Below are 17222 nucleotides of genomic sequence, written 5' to 3'. Positions count from 1 at the left end.
CTTGCAATATTGTAATCCCTCAGCAATAACTCTTTTTCTGACATCTCTAATTAGTTCTTGTGTAACTACTGAATATCGACTAATAAATCAAGTCAAGACAACCCTGACTCACATATTTCTCTATTTCCTGATAAAAACACCTAGTATTTGTGTACTGTACTGTCTTTGTTTTTCACAGTTGAGTTGTCCAAGAGTTCATTAAAGCAAAAAAACAGACAAGGACTATTTGCAGTGGAATATTTGCAGTGAGCCTGAGAAACAGCCTGTCAGAAGGCAGTAGCCAAGAAAGATCAAAAGTCAGAGAAGATTTCAAAAAGTTCTTAATCCTGTATTCTGACTTTCCTTTTGTAACAAATACTGATTGCTAGCCAGGAAGCTGTTTAAAACTATTAAAATGCTAACTGTACATGGAGACCTCGTAATTTTACAACTTTTTTTGGATGAGTAGCATTTTTCTGGAAGGACTTGAATATGCATAAAAAATTTACTTTCAGGGAAAATGCATTCTTTCCCTTGGTGAGTTATTTTAGTTATTCTTATAGTGCTACAATAATATTTTAGCTGACTTTGATCTAAATGACATGATCTCTGTTCAAAATAATTATTTTGAATAGGCATAGATTATTGCAGGTGTTTAGTTCTGGATTTTTTTTGTTTTAAAATAGGAATTTTTCAACCAGTGTGAAATCCAGTGTGGTATTATTATTACATTATTAGGGTGTGGGACTAGCCTCAAGGGGACCTGGGGTCTAGTTCCCCCTCAGCCATGAAGTCTAAGCAGTCAAATGCTCTCAGCTCAATCTACTTTACATGGTTTACAAAGGAGGTAATACTATAAATGCTGTTCTGTGGCATTGTCTGTGGAGATTCTCAGTCACCAGGTCATGGTTTTCCCAAGGGTACCTTCTCAAAAGGCAACTGGATTTACGTTGTTTTGCTTGAAGATGCTTTGCTTCTCATCCAATGTGTGATGAACCATTATAATAATTTATTAAACTTGTATGCTGCCTGGCTGTCAGTGAATCTGTGTGGCTCATAACAATTAAAGAAATTACAATAAAATCAAGAAAACATAAAATATGATAAAAGATGGTAAGTGTGACAGATCAGCCTGAGTGATAACCTGATCTCCCTCACCAAAGGCCCAGGTGAAGATCATAGTTCTTCATAGTTCTTCTAAACAGCAGCAGGATGTGATCCATTTGGATCTTGGGTGGAACCTTATCTGAGAGGGTAGTTGCTGCTATAGAAATGGTACACTTCCAGGGCCCATATAGATTACATTATTTTATTGAAGGAACTCAAAATGTGCCAATCTTGCAGAATCATAAATGGCCAGGCAGATTCTATGAGAGACAAGCATCTTTCGAGTAGCCCCTCAAGTACCCTCATGTAACCAGACCATATTTATAGGTAATAATCAGCACCTTGAATTGCACCTTGAATTGGAAGAAAACAGGCAACTAATACAGCTCAGAAAGCAGAGTTTTTACATGACTTGCGCTACTGCATTCAGGAACAGTTAAAGCTTCCAAGTGGCCTTCAAGGGCAGCTCCCTGTAGATCGCATTGCATGAGGTGACTAGCATTAATAACTATCTGAAGGGCCCTCAAACTAAGAAAGGGTACAGCTGTTGGAGTTGGGTAAAGGTTTTCTTGGCAGCAATTGCTACCAGTTTTTCAAGCAAGAGCTGTGAGTCTAGGTCCTAGACTCTAGGAAGACCCTCAGATTATGTACCATTGTTGAAAGGGGAAGTACAACATCCAAGGTCAAAGATGGAACCTTCCCAGATCTAGATGACCCAGATATCTATAGCTACTAATTGAAATTTATTGTTTATGACTTCTTTAATGATCCCTGCTTTATAGATGTATTTTTTTTTAAGTGGTAATAATAAGAGCACAGCCAGGTGACACAGCTGTAGCCAAAGATGAAATGATAGCTGTTCATGATGCTCAGTATTTTTTTCCCCACAGTTTTTAAAATTCATTCTACATATACACATCAATACGTCAACAGTGTGGCACCTAAGCATCATATATTTTAGTGCAAACAAAAATGGCAACATTAATCATATCTCTTACATTCATCAAACTTATATAATTCTAATGTTAATACACATATTTGTATTAAATTATAATCCTTCATTATTTAATTATTCAATATTCCAGTATATTCTTCTAATGCCAATCATCATATTGTTTAAACATACATGATAATTTCATTATTCAATTTCTTCTTTTGTTTTTATATATATATTTTAAAAGAAACATCTTTTTTGGTGAGCAGTGTGGTTCCAGGTTTTACATTTCAGTACAAACATGACCATAATTACATATTCATCTTTCTTATTCAATTTCATATCACATTATTACTTATTCTATTTTTTTAAAATATTCTCAAATATTAAATTAATTACTTACTTTATCCAATTTCAGTTCATATCTTATTTCATTTTTCTTAAAATATTCTCATATCTTACTTAGCAATATTATCTGAGATTCTTATTTCATTTCTATATTCAGTACACATATTACTTTTATCTGTCACGTTTGCAATTTTATCACATACTATTATTCCATTTATTATTCAATAATTCCGTCTTTGTTCTAATAGTTCTAGAAATTGTCCCTTTGGTTGTCAATTCAAGCTTACTACCTGTTTACCTTGTACTTTCCTTCCATTTATTCCTTTTAATTCATTATAAAAATTTAACATCGTATAGTCATTTTTTAAATTACCTCATTCCACATTAATAACAATATTCTTATATCTACTACATATCACATATACATATATATTTTAAGTCAGATTCCACGGTATTCTTTTTCTCAATCGCCTTATTAATCATCTATATATTTTAATATTAATCTATTCATGATACACAATAATTTTGATAATTATTTATCATTTTATTATTTTATAATAATTTATCATTTTAGGCAATGATAGTTGTCATGCTGATGACTTTAGAAAACTATACTACATGATTGATTGACTGATTGATTGACTAATTGATTGTGACATAAAATCAATCTTGATTCTTAGCAGCACTAGTGGTTGAACCATACAGTATGATGTGTCCTTAGCCTGAGCCTTCAGAATATCTAACTGTGAACTACTCTGAGGATTGCTTTATTTATTTCAATCATATAAAAGGGAACTTCTTGTAAGCTTGCATTGGTATCAGATAACATGTCAGACAATAAGCACTCAAGGTGATTCTAGCAGATTGCAATGAAACTAAATTTTCCAAACACATATTAAGGATGTGGACTTGAAATATGAAAGGGTTGCATAGACTGTTGATTCCAATCTCTTGTTCTCTGTGGGAATTTAAATGAAAGCATCTCTGATAGATAGCTGACTGAACACATCCAGTGAAGTGGAACCCACCACCTTCCAGTTAATTGATTTTGCTGTCAAAATAATACTATAGCTAGAGTTTTCTTCTTTCACTCAAAATCTGTCTTTACATTATATCTAATTTACATATATTTCAATCTTGAAAGATAGAAAATAGATCTTGATGATTTGTTTGTGTTGTTTCAACTATTGGAAAAGTATTATCAGTATCTTCTCTTCTTAAAATTTAATACTCAACTTATGATCACAGTTAAGCCCAACATTTCTGTTGGTAAGTGAGACAGTCTTTGCCTTACTTTACCACATTTTACAACCTTTCTTGCTACAGTTGTTAAGAGAATCATTGCAGTTGTTAAGTTAGTAAGAGATTGTTAAGTAAATTTGGCTTCTCCAATGCCTTTGCTCATCAGAAGTTCACAAAAGGTGGTCATATGACTCCGGGACACTGTAACCATCATAAATATTAGTCGTTGCCAAGCAGCTAAGTTAAAAAAAAATGGATTTAGTATTTTTCATAATTAAATTAATCATTCCATGCAGCTGAATTTTGATCATATGACCACAGGGATGCTGCAACGGTCATAAGTGTGAAAAATGGTCATTAGTAACTTTTTTTCAGTGCTGTTGTAACTTCAGAGGGTCACTCAACTAATGGCTATAAGCCAAGGACTATCTATATCCCCAGTTTTTTCAGTACAATTCAAAAGAGACATCAGATCATACTCATAGCCTTTCTTTGAACCTGTTCCACTTCTCTGAATACTTTTTTCCTACTTGAACAGGGTGGATGGGTGTTGGACTAGAAACCTTAAAGGTCCCTTCCAACCTTTCTCAATCTATTATTCTTCATATGCTGTGCCTGAGAATAGGCAGTGTTTAAGGTGAAATCTGACCAGTATAAAGCAAAATGAAATATTTATAGAATCCTTTTGAATTTTCACTATTTCTACATAAATATTATGTAAATATGTTCTGTTTTCCACACAAATCTTGAAACTAGATAAAAGTAATCTAATTAAACAAATGAGTCGAAAACATTATATCTGGTTGTTGATATATTCAAGAAATTGTTCCAAAGCGATATATTGGGGTGTGGCAAAAGTATGGATTTTTCTAGGATTATCAGTTCTTTTGAAGGGGAAATTAGAAACAAGTGTTGAGATCAATGAGATGGTAATCAGATTTGACTGTGTGAGGTCCTGCCTTCTTTAAAGAACAGAATTCTGGTCTGATTTTCACAACATAGGTATAGGGAAGTGTGTCCTGGCTTGAATAAAGGAGGATCTTGCATTTTATAAAATATGCATTCCAGCATAAAACTCTTATCCCATCTGTGAAATATAACCTTGGCAATATTATAGTTTGGGCTTGCTTTGCTGCTTCTGGATCAGGGCAGCTTGCCACCATGGATGGAACTATGAATTCTGAATTGTAACAGCAATTCTACAGACAGGTGTTAGGATATACCGTATTTCCCCATGTATAAGCCACCCCTTTTTTCCAAAAGTTTCAAGCCCAAAAAGTAGGGGGGTGGCATATACAAAGCAGGTACACTTTTTATACGTGAAAAATGCATAAAATAATAAAGTAGGAATAAACTGGTTTTCCAGCAGTATGCTATACTTTTTTGTAAAAATTGTACGTGATGATACGATTACGAGTGCGAGTACGCGATAGAAATGCATACGCTAGGCATCGGCCTGAATGCTTCGTTCCTACTCTCGTTCCGATGCGTGAGATTGCTAGCATCGCCCGCACCGCTTTCGGCGTCATGACCGAAGTTGTAGATCTAGACGTCGAATTTTGTTTCTTTGTAAATTTTCTTTCTTCATAACTTGTTTCTCTAATAAAATATTATTTTCAAAACTTCACAGTCCAAAAATTGGGGGGGTGGCTTATACAAAGGGGGTGCTTATACATGGGGAAATACGGTATGTCCATGAACTGAAGCTCAAAAGGAACTGGGATATGCAGTAAGAAAACAATCAAAAGCACACAAGTGAGACCAAAGAATGGTTAAAGTCAAAGAAAGTCAATGTTTTGAAATAGCCAGGGACCATAATCTTTTGGGCACTTCATATGACGAAGGCACCAACACTACTGAGTTAAAGCTGTTCTGTAAGGAAGAAGGGTTCTGTTTTTTGTTACAGTTTTTTTGATGTTTTGCAGTATTATGTAAGTTTACTCTAAAATTTTGAATTGTTGAATCTGACTAACTAGATACAGGTCAATTGGTCTATACAAGTTATTATAATGTGATATCTTCCCTTTCATTATCAGTATCTGGGACACGTAGAAGTGGATGAATCCAGAGGAATGCATATATGTGAAGATGCTGTGAAAAGACTAAAAGCTGTATGTATATTAATTTATTTTATATCTTTCCAGCTTCAGATTGTAAATGTATTTTTCCCAAAAGCAGCACATTATTTATTAAAGTAATAAAAGTATTTCATATTATTACTGAGGAATTGCACTATAGCTTAGGAAGAGTGTTGAAACAATGGCCCCTGATTGTGGTAGCTATCTCACACTTTAAATAATACTGAGAAACTTTGATTATCAATGTTGTGTTTGAAGACTTTGAAGTATGATGTATCTATTGTCCTTGAGCTCATTATCTTTATAGTAACAGCATCTTAGCTATTTGGAATAATTCGGTATTCTAAGTATAGACCAAAATTATTAGGATATATATCTGTTCAGAGGTTTTCAGTTAAACACCTGACATTTGGTTCATAGAGCAGTTTTCATTCTCAACATCTGTTTTCACTTGTGTATGAAGAAATTGAGGGGGAAAGAATGGGATGAAGATTGAAGTCCAGATTCCTCACTAATAAAAACAGCACATGCCATAATGGTCTTCCAACTGGTGGTGTTAGCTTTTGTTGTTTACTATTATATTCTTCTGGAACAGCAGCCTAGACTCTAAAACTAAGCAGCACAGAAAATTTGTTTATAGAAACTACATGCACGACAATTTAAAATACAATAATTTTAGAAAGACACAATTTTTGAGTGACCTCTTATTCAGATTTTCTGACTAAAACCCAGTAGCAGAAGTTAATGTCATCTGAATTTTTCAGTGGTGTTTCTCTTGGCCAAGTTACAAGGTGCCCTTAACTTGTTTTATGTAATATTTGCAATATCTCAGAATAGAAATATTTTTAAAAATGCTACATATATTTAAGCACTTGTACAAAATTGAGCCCATGCAGCTTTTTAAAATATTGTTCCGTAATGCTAATTTTAATGATTTTCCCTTGCTGAAGTTCTTTTTTCAAACCATATTTTACTAATTTTTGAGACTTCTGATGTTACATGGGCATCTAATCTTTTGTCACATAGATTAGTTTGTTAAAAACATATCTGAAATACAGTATCATAGGGTGAACTCCCATTTTAACCTGATGTTTTTCCTAGAAATTGTCCCTTTGGTTGTCATTCTAAAATTCTGAAATGTTCCATGTTGGGAAAGCAGCAGGAGAACATAATTTCCTCAAAACATCCCTTAAGCCGGACTTCCGGTTTGAGCTTCTTCGGCGACAGACCGAAACCTCATCTCTCTGAGGCTTCGATCCATACTCGCTGCTGGAGCGCCCCGAGCTGGCTGGTTTTGGGGCCAAGCCACTCCATAGAGGTGGTGAAGAGTGGGGGAGACTGCCTGCAGGGTTGAGGAGAGCCTCATCTCTCCTCCCCAGCTGGCCATTACTCCCTTTCCCGAAGGCAGTTGTAGCGGTGGTCAGAAATGGCCACCACTAAGAAGAACTCGACCGGAAAAGAATGTGCAGGATAAAGATAAGAAGAGAAAATTTTGGTTGACCGGGTCAAACAGCAAAAGCAACAAATAAGGTACCCTGGAATTTAAACTTAACAACATTGTTCCCAAAGAAGATTTTGAAGCTGCGAAGGAGAGAGAGAAGGGAAAGGATTAGGTTTTTTTTCTTCCCTTCCTTATACTGATAGCTAAGAGACTTAAGCAAGAAATTGAAAAAAAAAAACCCACTTTGACATTAATAGGCATCTAAGCTGAAAATAAAAGTCAAAGAGATAATAAACATTTCTGGACATTTAAAAGTTTTTAAAAGCAGGAAAGGAGAAAAAAAAGAATAAAAGGGCAGGATCTGGAAAAATGGAGGAGACTGCCTGGAATTAAGGAATGGAACTGTAATTAAAAGGAACTTACAGTGAAATTTTAACAAGATTCCTCAAAGATACATTTTAATTGAAACTTGGTAACAAAATAATAGAACCTCAGGAAGAGAAAGTGGAAAAAAGAAACAAGTAGAAACAGCCTTGGATTATTTGGTGATTTTTGATTTTTGCATCTAGATGACTAAAATTAACCGGGTGGTTGTTGAAAAGTTTTTTAAATGGTATCACTCTTAGAATAACCGAAAATGGAACTTAAAAAATGGAAAGAAGATGCACAAGAAGGGAGCAGTTCTTTTGGCTTCGTGTTTTAATTCTTAGAAATGGAGATCTGGAACTATGAGAAGCAACAAGAAACGCTTGCAGAACAAGAAGATTGGGACAAAGAAGAAGCCATCTTTAATGATCAAATAATTTTAAGAAGCAACAAGAAATGCTTGCAGAACAAGAAGATTGGGGCAAAGAAGAAGCCATCTTTAATGATCAAATAATTTTAAGTGGGGGGAAAAAAGAAAAGGGGGGAAAGAGAGTGAAAGGTTTAAGACTAGAAAAAACAACCCATAAAGAAGAACATTTTGAAAGATAAGTATAATATTAGAAAGCAACAGAAGAGGGGATTACAGATGAGAGAGTTAGAAGTAGAGAGACGAGGGGGTAAAAGGGGAGGGAGAAGAAGAGGGGAAGAAGGCAAGGAAAAGAAGTTGTAAAAACAGAAACAAGAAATGGAGAAACAGAGAAAAGATATAAGGATTGTAACCATAAGCTTGTTTAGAGATAATGTGTGAAAATTTAATTGCAAAAGGGATTCTGCAAAGGTACATAAGATAGCATTGTTATATTACAAATAGAAATAATTTTAGAAAATATGATGATGGATAAAATATTTACTGTAATGTAGTGGGATGTTTGTTAATAAATAAATGAATTAAAATGATTGAAAGAATTAAAGGGGAACATTTTTAATTATTAGTAATGATTTATAAAAATATAAGTGAGAAATATGGAAAAAAAAGAATTAACTATGGAAAGTTTATAAGTGTTCCCAAGGAAGTATGACATTTAACTGAAGAGAAATGTTAAAGATGTTAAGGTTTTAATGCATATTAATGATAGAATTGAATTGGAATGGAATGTGTGTTTTATTTACATATATGTGTAACTTTTTCTTTTTAAGAATATAGTCTCTATTTTAAGAATGCACCAAGCAGAACTCGATTTGAAGTTATGTATTATATTGAATGCTATAATCTTAAAGGTGTACATTGAAGCTTAAATAAGAGTTTGAATGGATAAAATTAAAGGATATAAAGGTGTCATACTCTAATTGGTAACTACAGGGAAAAATTTGCTTAATAAGAAAAGATAATGTGAAATTGAAACAGGACGGGCAAAAGTATAAATATAATGATTTGAATTGAGATGAGATAATTAAAACAAAGTTGAGAAAATTAAAAGAGGGGAAAAACTATGTAGAAAATATAAAATGGTAATAAGATATGGAATAGAATATAAAAATGAGCATGAAATTGAGTTTTGTGTCTGTATGAAGAAGTGATAACCTGGGACCATGCTATTTTCAAAAAAAGATGTTTTATTTGTATTTTGTTTTTGTGAAAACCCAAATAAAATTTTCAAAAAAACCCACAAAACACCCCTTAAGCCATTTAGAGATGGTTGAGTCTAGATTTTCTTTTTAAATGTAGCCATATTATGTTGACAAAACACACCAGCTTGTGAATAGCTGCACCCTTTTTTCTGTGCTGTTTTAGACATTTTAATTCCTATTTCTTGCTTCAATTGGTGTAGTCACTGGATTTGGATAATTACAGTACAACAAAAAATTACACGAAAATTTCCCCCACTTTTTCCCCTCCTGTTTTCTTTTTATTTTCCTAGAAATTCTCATTCCCCCTTTTCCTTTTACATAGGGGAAAAACATATCCACGCTCAGTTGAACTACAGAGAATGGGAATCTTTTTGTTATTACCTATTCCGTTTTGAGGCATTTCCTTAATTCTATGTTCAATTGTATCTTGAATGGAATGCTTGTTTGGAAATACAATTAAATCAGTTTTAACACTGTATTGTGCTAACTGGTTAAACTTTGGTCTATATTGAATTCTGTTGGCATGAAAAACATGTCAGACATTTTGTCAAAACTGAATAAATTTTGGAAGGACATGATGGCATGGTCTTGCAAATAATAACCATTGTTAATAGACAACCTAACATATAGGAAAGAAACTCTGGAATGCTTAATTCTGACAGTAGGGAAGGGCTGTGATATTAGAGCTGTTTAGCTGCTAAGAGGGAATCTTTTTTCCGACTTAGCCTCTCCCAATCTGTTGGTGACCGCAGCTTCCAAAACTCCCAACACATCTTTATATTTCCTTCATACTTTTTAATTTAGCTAAAGTTGTCTTTAGTGTTGATGTTCTAACATGTCAGGTTTTTGTTTGCTAGTATGATATATTTGTTAATATGTGTTCTTGTTTTAGCAGGTACGAGAAACATAGTTTTATTGTATTTAAAATATTAGTGGTGTTTCTGAATATTAACTTCCATAGCTATTCTAAATCCATTTTGCATGCTCTCCACCAATAATACTGTCTCTGGATCATCTCAATTTTTTCCATGTTAACATTTTCTAAAAATGAAACTAATTATAGTATCCCAAACAAGATAGCTTCTGGTGCACCTTCTGAAAGATGATTATATTGATATTTAATGCTTAACTTGGCAGTGTGACAGTCATTTTTAAAAACCTAATGTAGCTTTATGTTCTTATTATTCTCAACAATTATTTGGGAATTCTGTAAGGTTGTACTGCAATAATAAGCTACTTTGATCACTGGAGCATAGTTATCTGTTATATATTTGTTCATTATATATATTCTGTCTGTGTCAGCAAGAAAATAATGATTGAAACAAATCCATTGTTGATTATACAAGGGCCTAAACTATAAACATCAGAGAAATCCATAGGCATGTGACAGATATGGGAAAATTTAGAGGAAAAAATGATAACTTGCAAATTTCTGTAAGTACTGTCTCTAAGAGAGGAAAAATGCAACAGCACATCATATTGATGGAGTGGTTTTATCCCAACTATCATGAACCTTTGAATTTGGAAGGCTATGATGGTGTGAATAAAAATATTTCATATGCCATACCAATGATTATTAGACTAGCAGGTTAAACTCTTGTTTCTTCCATACCTTATTAATAGTTTTGAGAAAAATACACTGAGGCTTTTATTTGTGATTGAAACAGGTAAATAGCTCTAAAATAAACTTCATGTAAAATGTAATTCTAGCAAATTTAATTGCACATCAAATTATAATATCCATTTATTTAACTGGACATGTTAAATATACCTTGTATGTTACCTCTACAAACTGGAATTTGAATAATATTGGATAATAAATATAGTAGAGAGAGGAGATACATTATGCTGTATAAATTGTGATGTCAGGTTCCAGCTTTCTGGCTGGTACTGGCAAAAAGTAATGACGGTTATCATTTAGAATATCTGGAGTAGTGTTTTTCAATCTTTGCACTTTAAGCTATGTGGCTAAAGAATTCTGCTCTGGCTAAAGAATTCTAGGAATTGAACTCCACATGACTTAAAGTTGCAAAAGTTGCTATTCCAGTTTTTGGTAGAATACTCATTTTCCTTGACAGTTTCTGAAAAGAAGTATACAGAAAGAATAATGTGCGTGATGTTAACAAGAATTCAGAGTGAAGCCTTTTAGAGAAAAACGTTTAGATTCTACTGAGCAAACCATGGCATAAAGATGCTCTACATTTTTGCCAGATCAGCTTTAAAAATACAATTTGAGAGTAACCGGATGAGTATATAGGCTTGAACACTTTTTAAAAGCAATTTCTTCCTACCCACACCACCCGGGATTCATGCTATTTAATCTCTGTTAATATTTCCAGTTTTCAAAATGTCATAAATTAATCTGTGTGATCCAAGTCATCATCACCCAGTTTGGAACGAGTCCATGTCTGCTGCCAAGTTTGGCTTGTAACCCTACTAAAAGCTAAGGGAACAAACAAAATGAAGCAAACATTTTGCATGAAATTGGATCTGATTATTCTTCCCCCCCCCCCTCTTTCCACTGATTTCAGAGCTATAGCCTGTCCTAATAAAAGTCTATGTAAAGCCTTTTATATGCATTTTCATGGGACTTTTCACATCTGCCTGTCACATCCTCTATGGATAACTCTAAGCATTCCCTATTTTTCTTCAATCCCCATTTTTATATGTATATGTTGGTTTGAAACCTTGGGACACTTTAGCTACCTACAGTAATAGCATTCGACTTGTCCCCCCTGTTCCTCCAGGAAAGGAAGTTCTTCAAAGGCTTCTTTGCAAAAGTAAGTTTAATGATTCATTGTGTTTGTGCTGTAAGGAGTTACATCCATAGTATAGCATTGTGATATGTATGAAATCCTACAAAATGGATGGCAACAAAACCTGCCTCTGGGAGCTTGTAAAAGGTTCTCTGCTCACCTCTCCCTCAAAGGTCTCTCATTATCATAGATTCTGGTCAAGCTAGAATCTTGGGGCTATATAATTTAGGATTATATTTATAATTTACATTTGTTAAAAAGTAATTTCGGAATTAATGAATGGTCCACTTCATGTTCAAGAGGGCTGATGTTTCCAGCTCTTCCGAGTGTATGTATTTAAAATTTTCATCCTGTCTTTTCAGAAGGTGACCATCAAGGTAATTTAAGTGCAGATGTTCATTTGGAAAAAAAATAAGTATTGAAACAAAGCAAAAAAAAAAAGTAATGGCTCACACAGTGCAGCAAAATTAACAGTAACTAAGAATGGTGATATTAGTTCTACCTTGCATCACATTTAGGGGTGTAATACCACAAATATAATGAGATATAGTCACAAAACTCTTGATTCAGTGGCTAACCCACAAAAACCACAGACAGACATTAAAAGACCAACTCTCTGATGCTCAGTTCAGTAGACTCAGAAGTAAATTCAGAAGTCAGGGTTGAAACCAGTTCATTCGAATTACAAGGAAAAAATATTGGGCCAAAGATTAAAAAGAACTTTGATTGGATGTGAGTTGTTTTAACAAAAGACAAATTGTTTTGGAACTCTTAGCTTTTGAAAATAAGAAATCCAAGTTCAAAAAAGTTTGATTTTGCAAATTCAAATAGATTCTCTGAAATGAAACTGAGTGATGTCCTTCTATGACTAAAAGTGTTTCCTTATTTCATTGTACCTTATCTGTGGTTAAGTAACTTTTCTTAACATCTGTGGTGACTACTATACTATAAAGTTGTAATCCTTTCTTGGAACAGAAAGGATTGCTTTTACCTTAGCAGTAGGACACTTTTAGTTATTCAACTGACTTCACATAATTATTTTGTAATCCTTAAATAACCCTCTCTATACGAAAATCCTTTTTTGCAGATAGAAGTTATGATTGCTTGCTTAATGCTTCTTTAATTAAATCATGTCAGAGGTGAAGTTTGAAGGGACAATAGCATGATTCCTAGTTTGGTATTTTCATAACTACAAAAATCAAAGCTTAAGCTTTGGCATGATTCATGATGAAGACACTTTACTACATAATTAGATGAAAAATCACAGTACAATTACGGCCGGAAAGGCAGAATATAAATGGAAAAATTAAATGTTTGATAAATTTGTATGTTATGATGCTCATAACAATCTTTTACCATACATGTTTAGTCTTATGCTAAATTTTAAAGGTTCACAGTAAATTCTAAAGATGTACAGTAGGTGAAAAAGTAAACTAAACAACTATCGAATATTATTTTTACTGCAGTAAAAGTACCAAATTAACAATATTTTAGTTACTGATCTGCCAAGTTATATAAACTGAGAACTTAGCAAAGCATACCATATAAAAACACGGCTAAAATAATCTTAGCTGTATTTAACGTATTGTTACATAAGCAAATTAGGTTATACAATACAGGACAGAAGGTGAAAACTGCCACAATCACTAAGCATATTATCTGTGAGAAATATGTTTCTCTACAAAGAATGGTGTATACAGATAATCAAACTGCTCTTTTCTTTTGGAGCTATGCTTTCCACTATCATTTCTGGTACGTTTCTTATTATAATTTGTTTTGTATTGATTTCTAAAAGGCCAGTCTGGATGATGGATTTATGTATTTATTTCAATTTCTGTAGCTGCCCACCTCACATAGATGATTTTGGACAGTTTACAACAATTAAACAATAGATGACAGCATAAAAATAATTCACCAATGTGTTATATCATTCACAGAAAGCTTCCAGTCAGTAACTTACATCTCTTCTACAAAGTTAATGTGAGAATACGAGGGATTATGAGTACTTCCTTGTGCACTTTAAGGAAAGGCAGGATTAAAAATGTAACTAATCTGGAAAGACCATTGATATTTTTGCAAAGATGGTTTAAATGTTTTTAAGTAAATTCATAAAAAGTGGGGTGAGAAAGGTGGGATTTTAGTTTCCATATTTATAGAAATATCCATATATCTGCAAGGATTATCTTCTATTACCAGTTAGCTTAAAATAAAAGTAAGGCAGTAGAAGTGCTTATACCTTACATGGGCTCTTGGGGAAGGAGTAGGCTAAATTATGAAAATTTAATGGCAGTGTTATGCATAATTCCTTTGAGAGGAACTTAGGTGGAATTTTGAGATCATGGAAAAACAAGAACGTTGACTGCTAAAAGTTGGAAGGGGGAAAGCTACGTGTGATGTAACTCCTTAAGCATCAGAGTTAACTGATGGTTTATTTGGTTTTAAATAGGTAAAGAATTTGAGTTTGAATTCTTTGCCTTTATATGAATTTTTTTAACCCACTTGACTTATCCTGTTCTTTCCCCTTCCTTTTGCACTGTGTTTTTAAAAACTGGCTTCAGCTTGGTTCTCTGGAGCACTTGCTGTTTGATCTGAATATCTGGCTTTGGGCACTCCTGCTGGAGTTGGATATCGTCTCTTTATGACTTTTGTGCTTCTTGGAAAGAGGAAATCAGAATTCAGTTTGTTTAACAGCCTAGCAATAATCTCTTTTTTTCTCTTTTTCCTTCCCCGCAAGAGTGGAAAGAAGGCAGTTAAAGCAGTCCTGTGGGTTTCAGCCGATGGACTCAGAGTTGTGGATGAGAAAACAAAGGTTAGCTGCTGTTTGGTTTTGAGTCAGCATTGATTAAACAAAATGTTGTCTGATCCTTTCATATAAGGCAATAAAATTTTTTTAATTTGTCTTTTGATGTCTTATGTGAATAAGTATGTCTGAACTCATAAAAGCAATAGGGTAAAAAATCCTGATATTAAAGAAATATTGAACTGTTAAAACACTTGGTTTACTGGATATGATAGGGAAAAAAATCCTACAAAATCTCACAATTGGTTAAATTAACAATCTGCTGATACATAAATCATGATGCAAAAACTACAGTGCTTGTGCTGGGTTTATGTAGCATTTAAAGCCAAAATCAAATATTTCATATTGTATTAGGATTTAGTACAATATTTGAATTCAATCAATGTTAGCTATCTCTTTCATTTGTGTTATTTGCAAATTTGACAAGCATTCCTTTCACACTGTCTTCAAATTATAAATAAGAAAGTTGAAGAGTAAAGGCTCTAAGGTCTTGAGGTACCTCACTTAATTCTTCACCCTAGTTTCTGGAGGACTTGCTGTTAGCACACTTTGTGTACAATATTCAGATTAAATATATATCCACTTAGCCATCCAGCCCCTACTTCATTAGCTTATTAAACAGAATGTCATGAGACATTCTGCTAAAACCAAGATGTTTTATAGCTATAGTATTCTCTTAAGATACCGAACCAAAAAGCAGAAGCTTAGATTGGCAGGACTTATTGTGGGGAAATCTACGTTGACTGTGAGCATAGCTAGCCCTCAACTTACAACAGTTGATTTAGTGGCTGTTAAAAGTTACAATGGCTCTGAAAAAAGTGACTTATGGCCATTTTTAACACTTATGAACGCTGCAGCATCCCTTTGGTCACATGATCAACATTCAGATGCTTGGCATCTGAATTTTTAGGATGGCTGCAGTGTCCTGGGGTCATGGGATCTGCTTTTGTGACCTTCTGAAAAGCAAAGTCTATGGGAAATCCAGATTCACTTAAAGAACCATGTTACTGATTTAATCAATGCAATGATTTAAGAATTCTTAAGTGAAAGTCATAAAATGGAGTAAACTCACTTAACAAATGTTTCACTTAGCAACATAAATTTTGGTCTCAATTGTGGCTGTAACTCGAGGACTACCTTCTAGGCTGCTTACAGATTGATATCCCTATAATCTCCTCTAGAATATTCCTGAATATGCCTGTTAAAATAAACAATCTATAATTTCCTAGATTTTCATTTTTCTTCTTTTGAAAAAAAGAGATTTGCCCCCTGCAGTCATCCAGCCCTTCTCTTTTCTTCCATGATTTCTCAAATATAATATAGAAATTTTTGACCAGACCATAAACACATCGCTTCAGTTCATTTGGATGTAATGGAGATTTAAATATTCAAAATAAATAGGTGTCCCCTGACTATTTTGTATCGGTCCCAAAATTAAGTGATTCTTTTCACAATTGTCTTGTAGAACACATACTTTCCTGTTAGAGAAGAATGAGTCAGAATAGGATTCGAGTAGCTCAGCCTTTTCTTTGTTACCTTATTCCCATTTTGCTGTCTTCAATGAGCAGATGGCATGCTGATCTCTTTTTCTTTTTAATATCCGAAGAAGCTCTTTTTGTTTTTCTTGGCATCACCAATCTCAGCTGATAACTGTGTCCCCCATTGCTACTATTATATGCCTCTTTGAAAGAACTTCCGTTTGCATTTGGAGAGTATCGGCGACATTTTCTCCTTGGCTGGGAGACAATCGGAGACATTAACTGCAACTTTTATTTGTTCCTCTGTTTATTTTAAATTAAATTCGTGTTTATAGTGTTGCTAGCTTTGCTCATATAGATTTCTTAGCAAATACGATATTTCTAACACAAAGTGCAACTCCACCTCCTTTTCTAATAATGCTTCTGTTCATTTTGAACCAATTACATCTTTTAGTTATATAAATCATCCGTCCAGGTCCCCATTATTTTTATGAAGACTTATTTATATTAGAAGATAAGTTTAAATTTCTTCTATGCTTTGCATTAGTGCAAAGATGTTGAGGTTGTAAGCCAAATTTTTTTTTAAATTGTTGCTTAATTTATTTTCTAGCAACATTGTCAGCTTCTTCTAAAATACATTTGTAGATCTGTAGATTTACAGCACATCTGAAGATCTCCAGTTCCCACAGAACTCATTTTAAAGCTCTTCTGATCAAGCCTGCTATACTTCAGCTAAATAAAATGTTACAGGTCCTTGAGAGATGCAACATATCCTAGAAATTTGTATTGGTAAAAAAAAATTACCTGTATTGGGAAAACATTTTTATTTTGAAAGACAAGTTGAAAAACATGGCTGTATTCCAAAATCCTGGAATGACCTGAAATATATTGTCCTTTCTTTTTAAAGGATCTTATAGTTGATCAGACAATAGAGAAGGTCTCCTTCTGTGCTCCAGATAGGAATTTTGACCGAGCATTTTCTTACATATGTCGAGATGGTACTACAAGACGTTGGATATGTCATTGCTTTATGGCTGTAAAAGACACAGTAAGTCTCCTTACTT

At 33.7% G+C, this 17222-nt stretch overlaps 1 protein-coding gene across 10 annotated transcripts in view; it reads left to right on the top strand.

Moving 5' to 3' along the window:
• NUMB (NUMB endocytic adaptor protein) overlaps window positions 1–17222 on the top strand; it is a 72280-nt gene that overhangs the window by 45145 nt on the left and 9913 nt on the right. For 6 of the 10 annotated variants that reach the window (XM_026709146.2, XM_026709168.2, XM_026709134.2 and 3 more), the window contains exons 3-6: window positions 5647–5721; window positions 11872–11904; window positions 14615–14689; window positions 17066–17206. In XM_026709146.2, coding sequence (XP_026564931.1) covers window positions 5647–5721; window positions 11872–11904; window positions 14615–14689; window positions 17066–17206 — 324 coding nt within the window. The remainder of the gene's footprint in view (window positions 1–5646; window positions 5722–11871; window positions 11905–14614; window positions 14690–17065; window positions 17207–17222) is intronic. The other 4 variants (XM_087921758.1, XM_026709159.2, XM_026709176.2 and 1 more) reach the window with 1 other exon arrangement.

This window comes from Pseudonaja textilis, chromosome 1 (genome assembly GCF_049901715.1).
Source record: "Pseudonaja textilis isolate UNSWEBS1 chromosome 1, rPseTex1.2, whole genome shotgun sequence".
NCBI lineage: Eukaryota > Metazoa > Chordata > Lepidosauria > Squamata > Elapidae > Pseudonaja > Pseudonaja textilis.
This window is presented reverse-complemented; position numbering and strand designations above follow the sequence as displayed.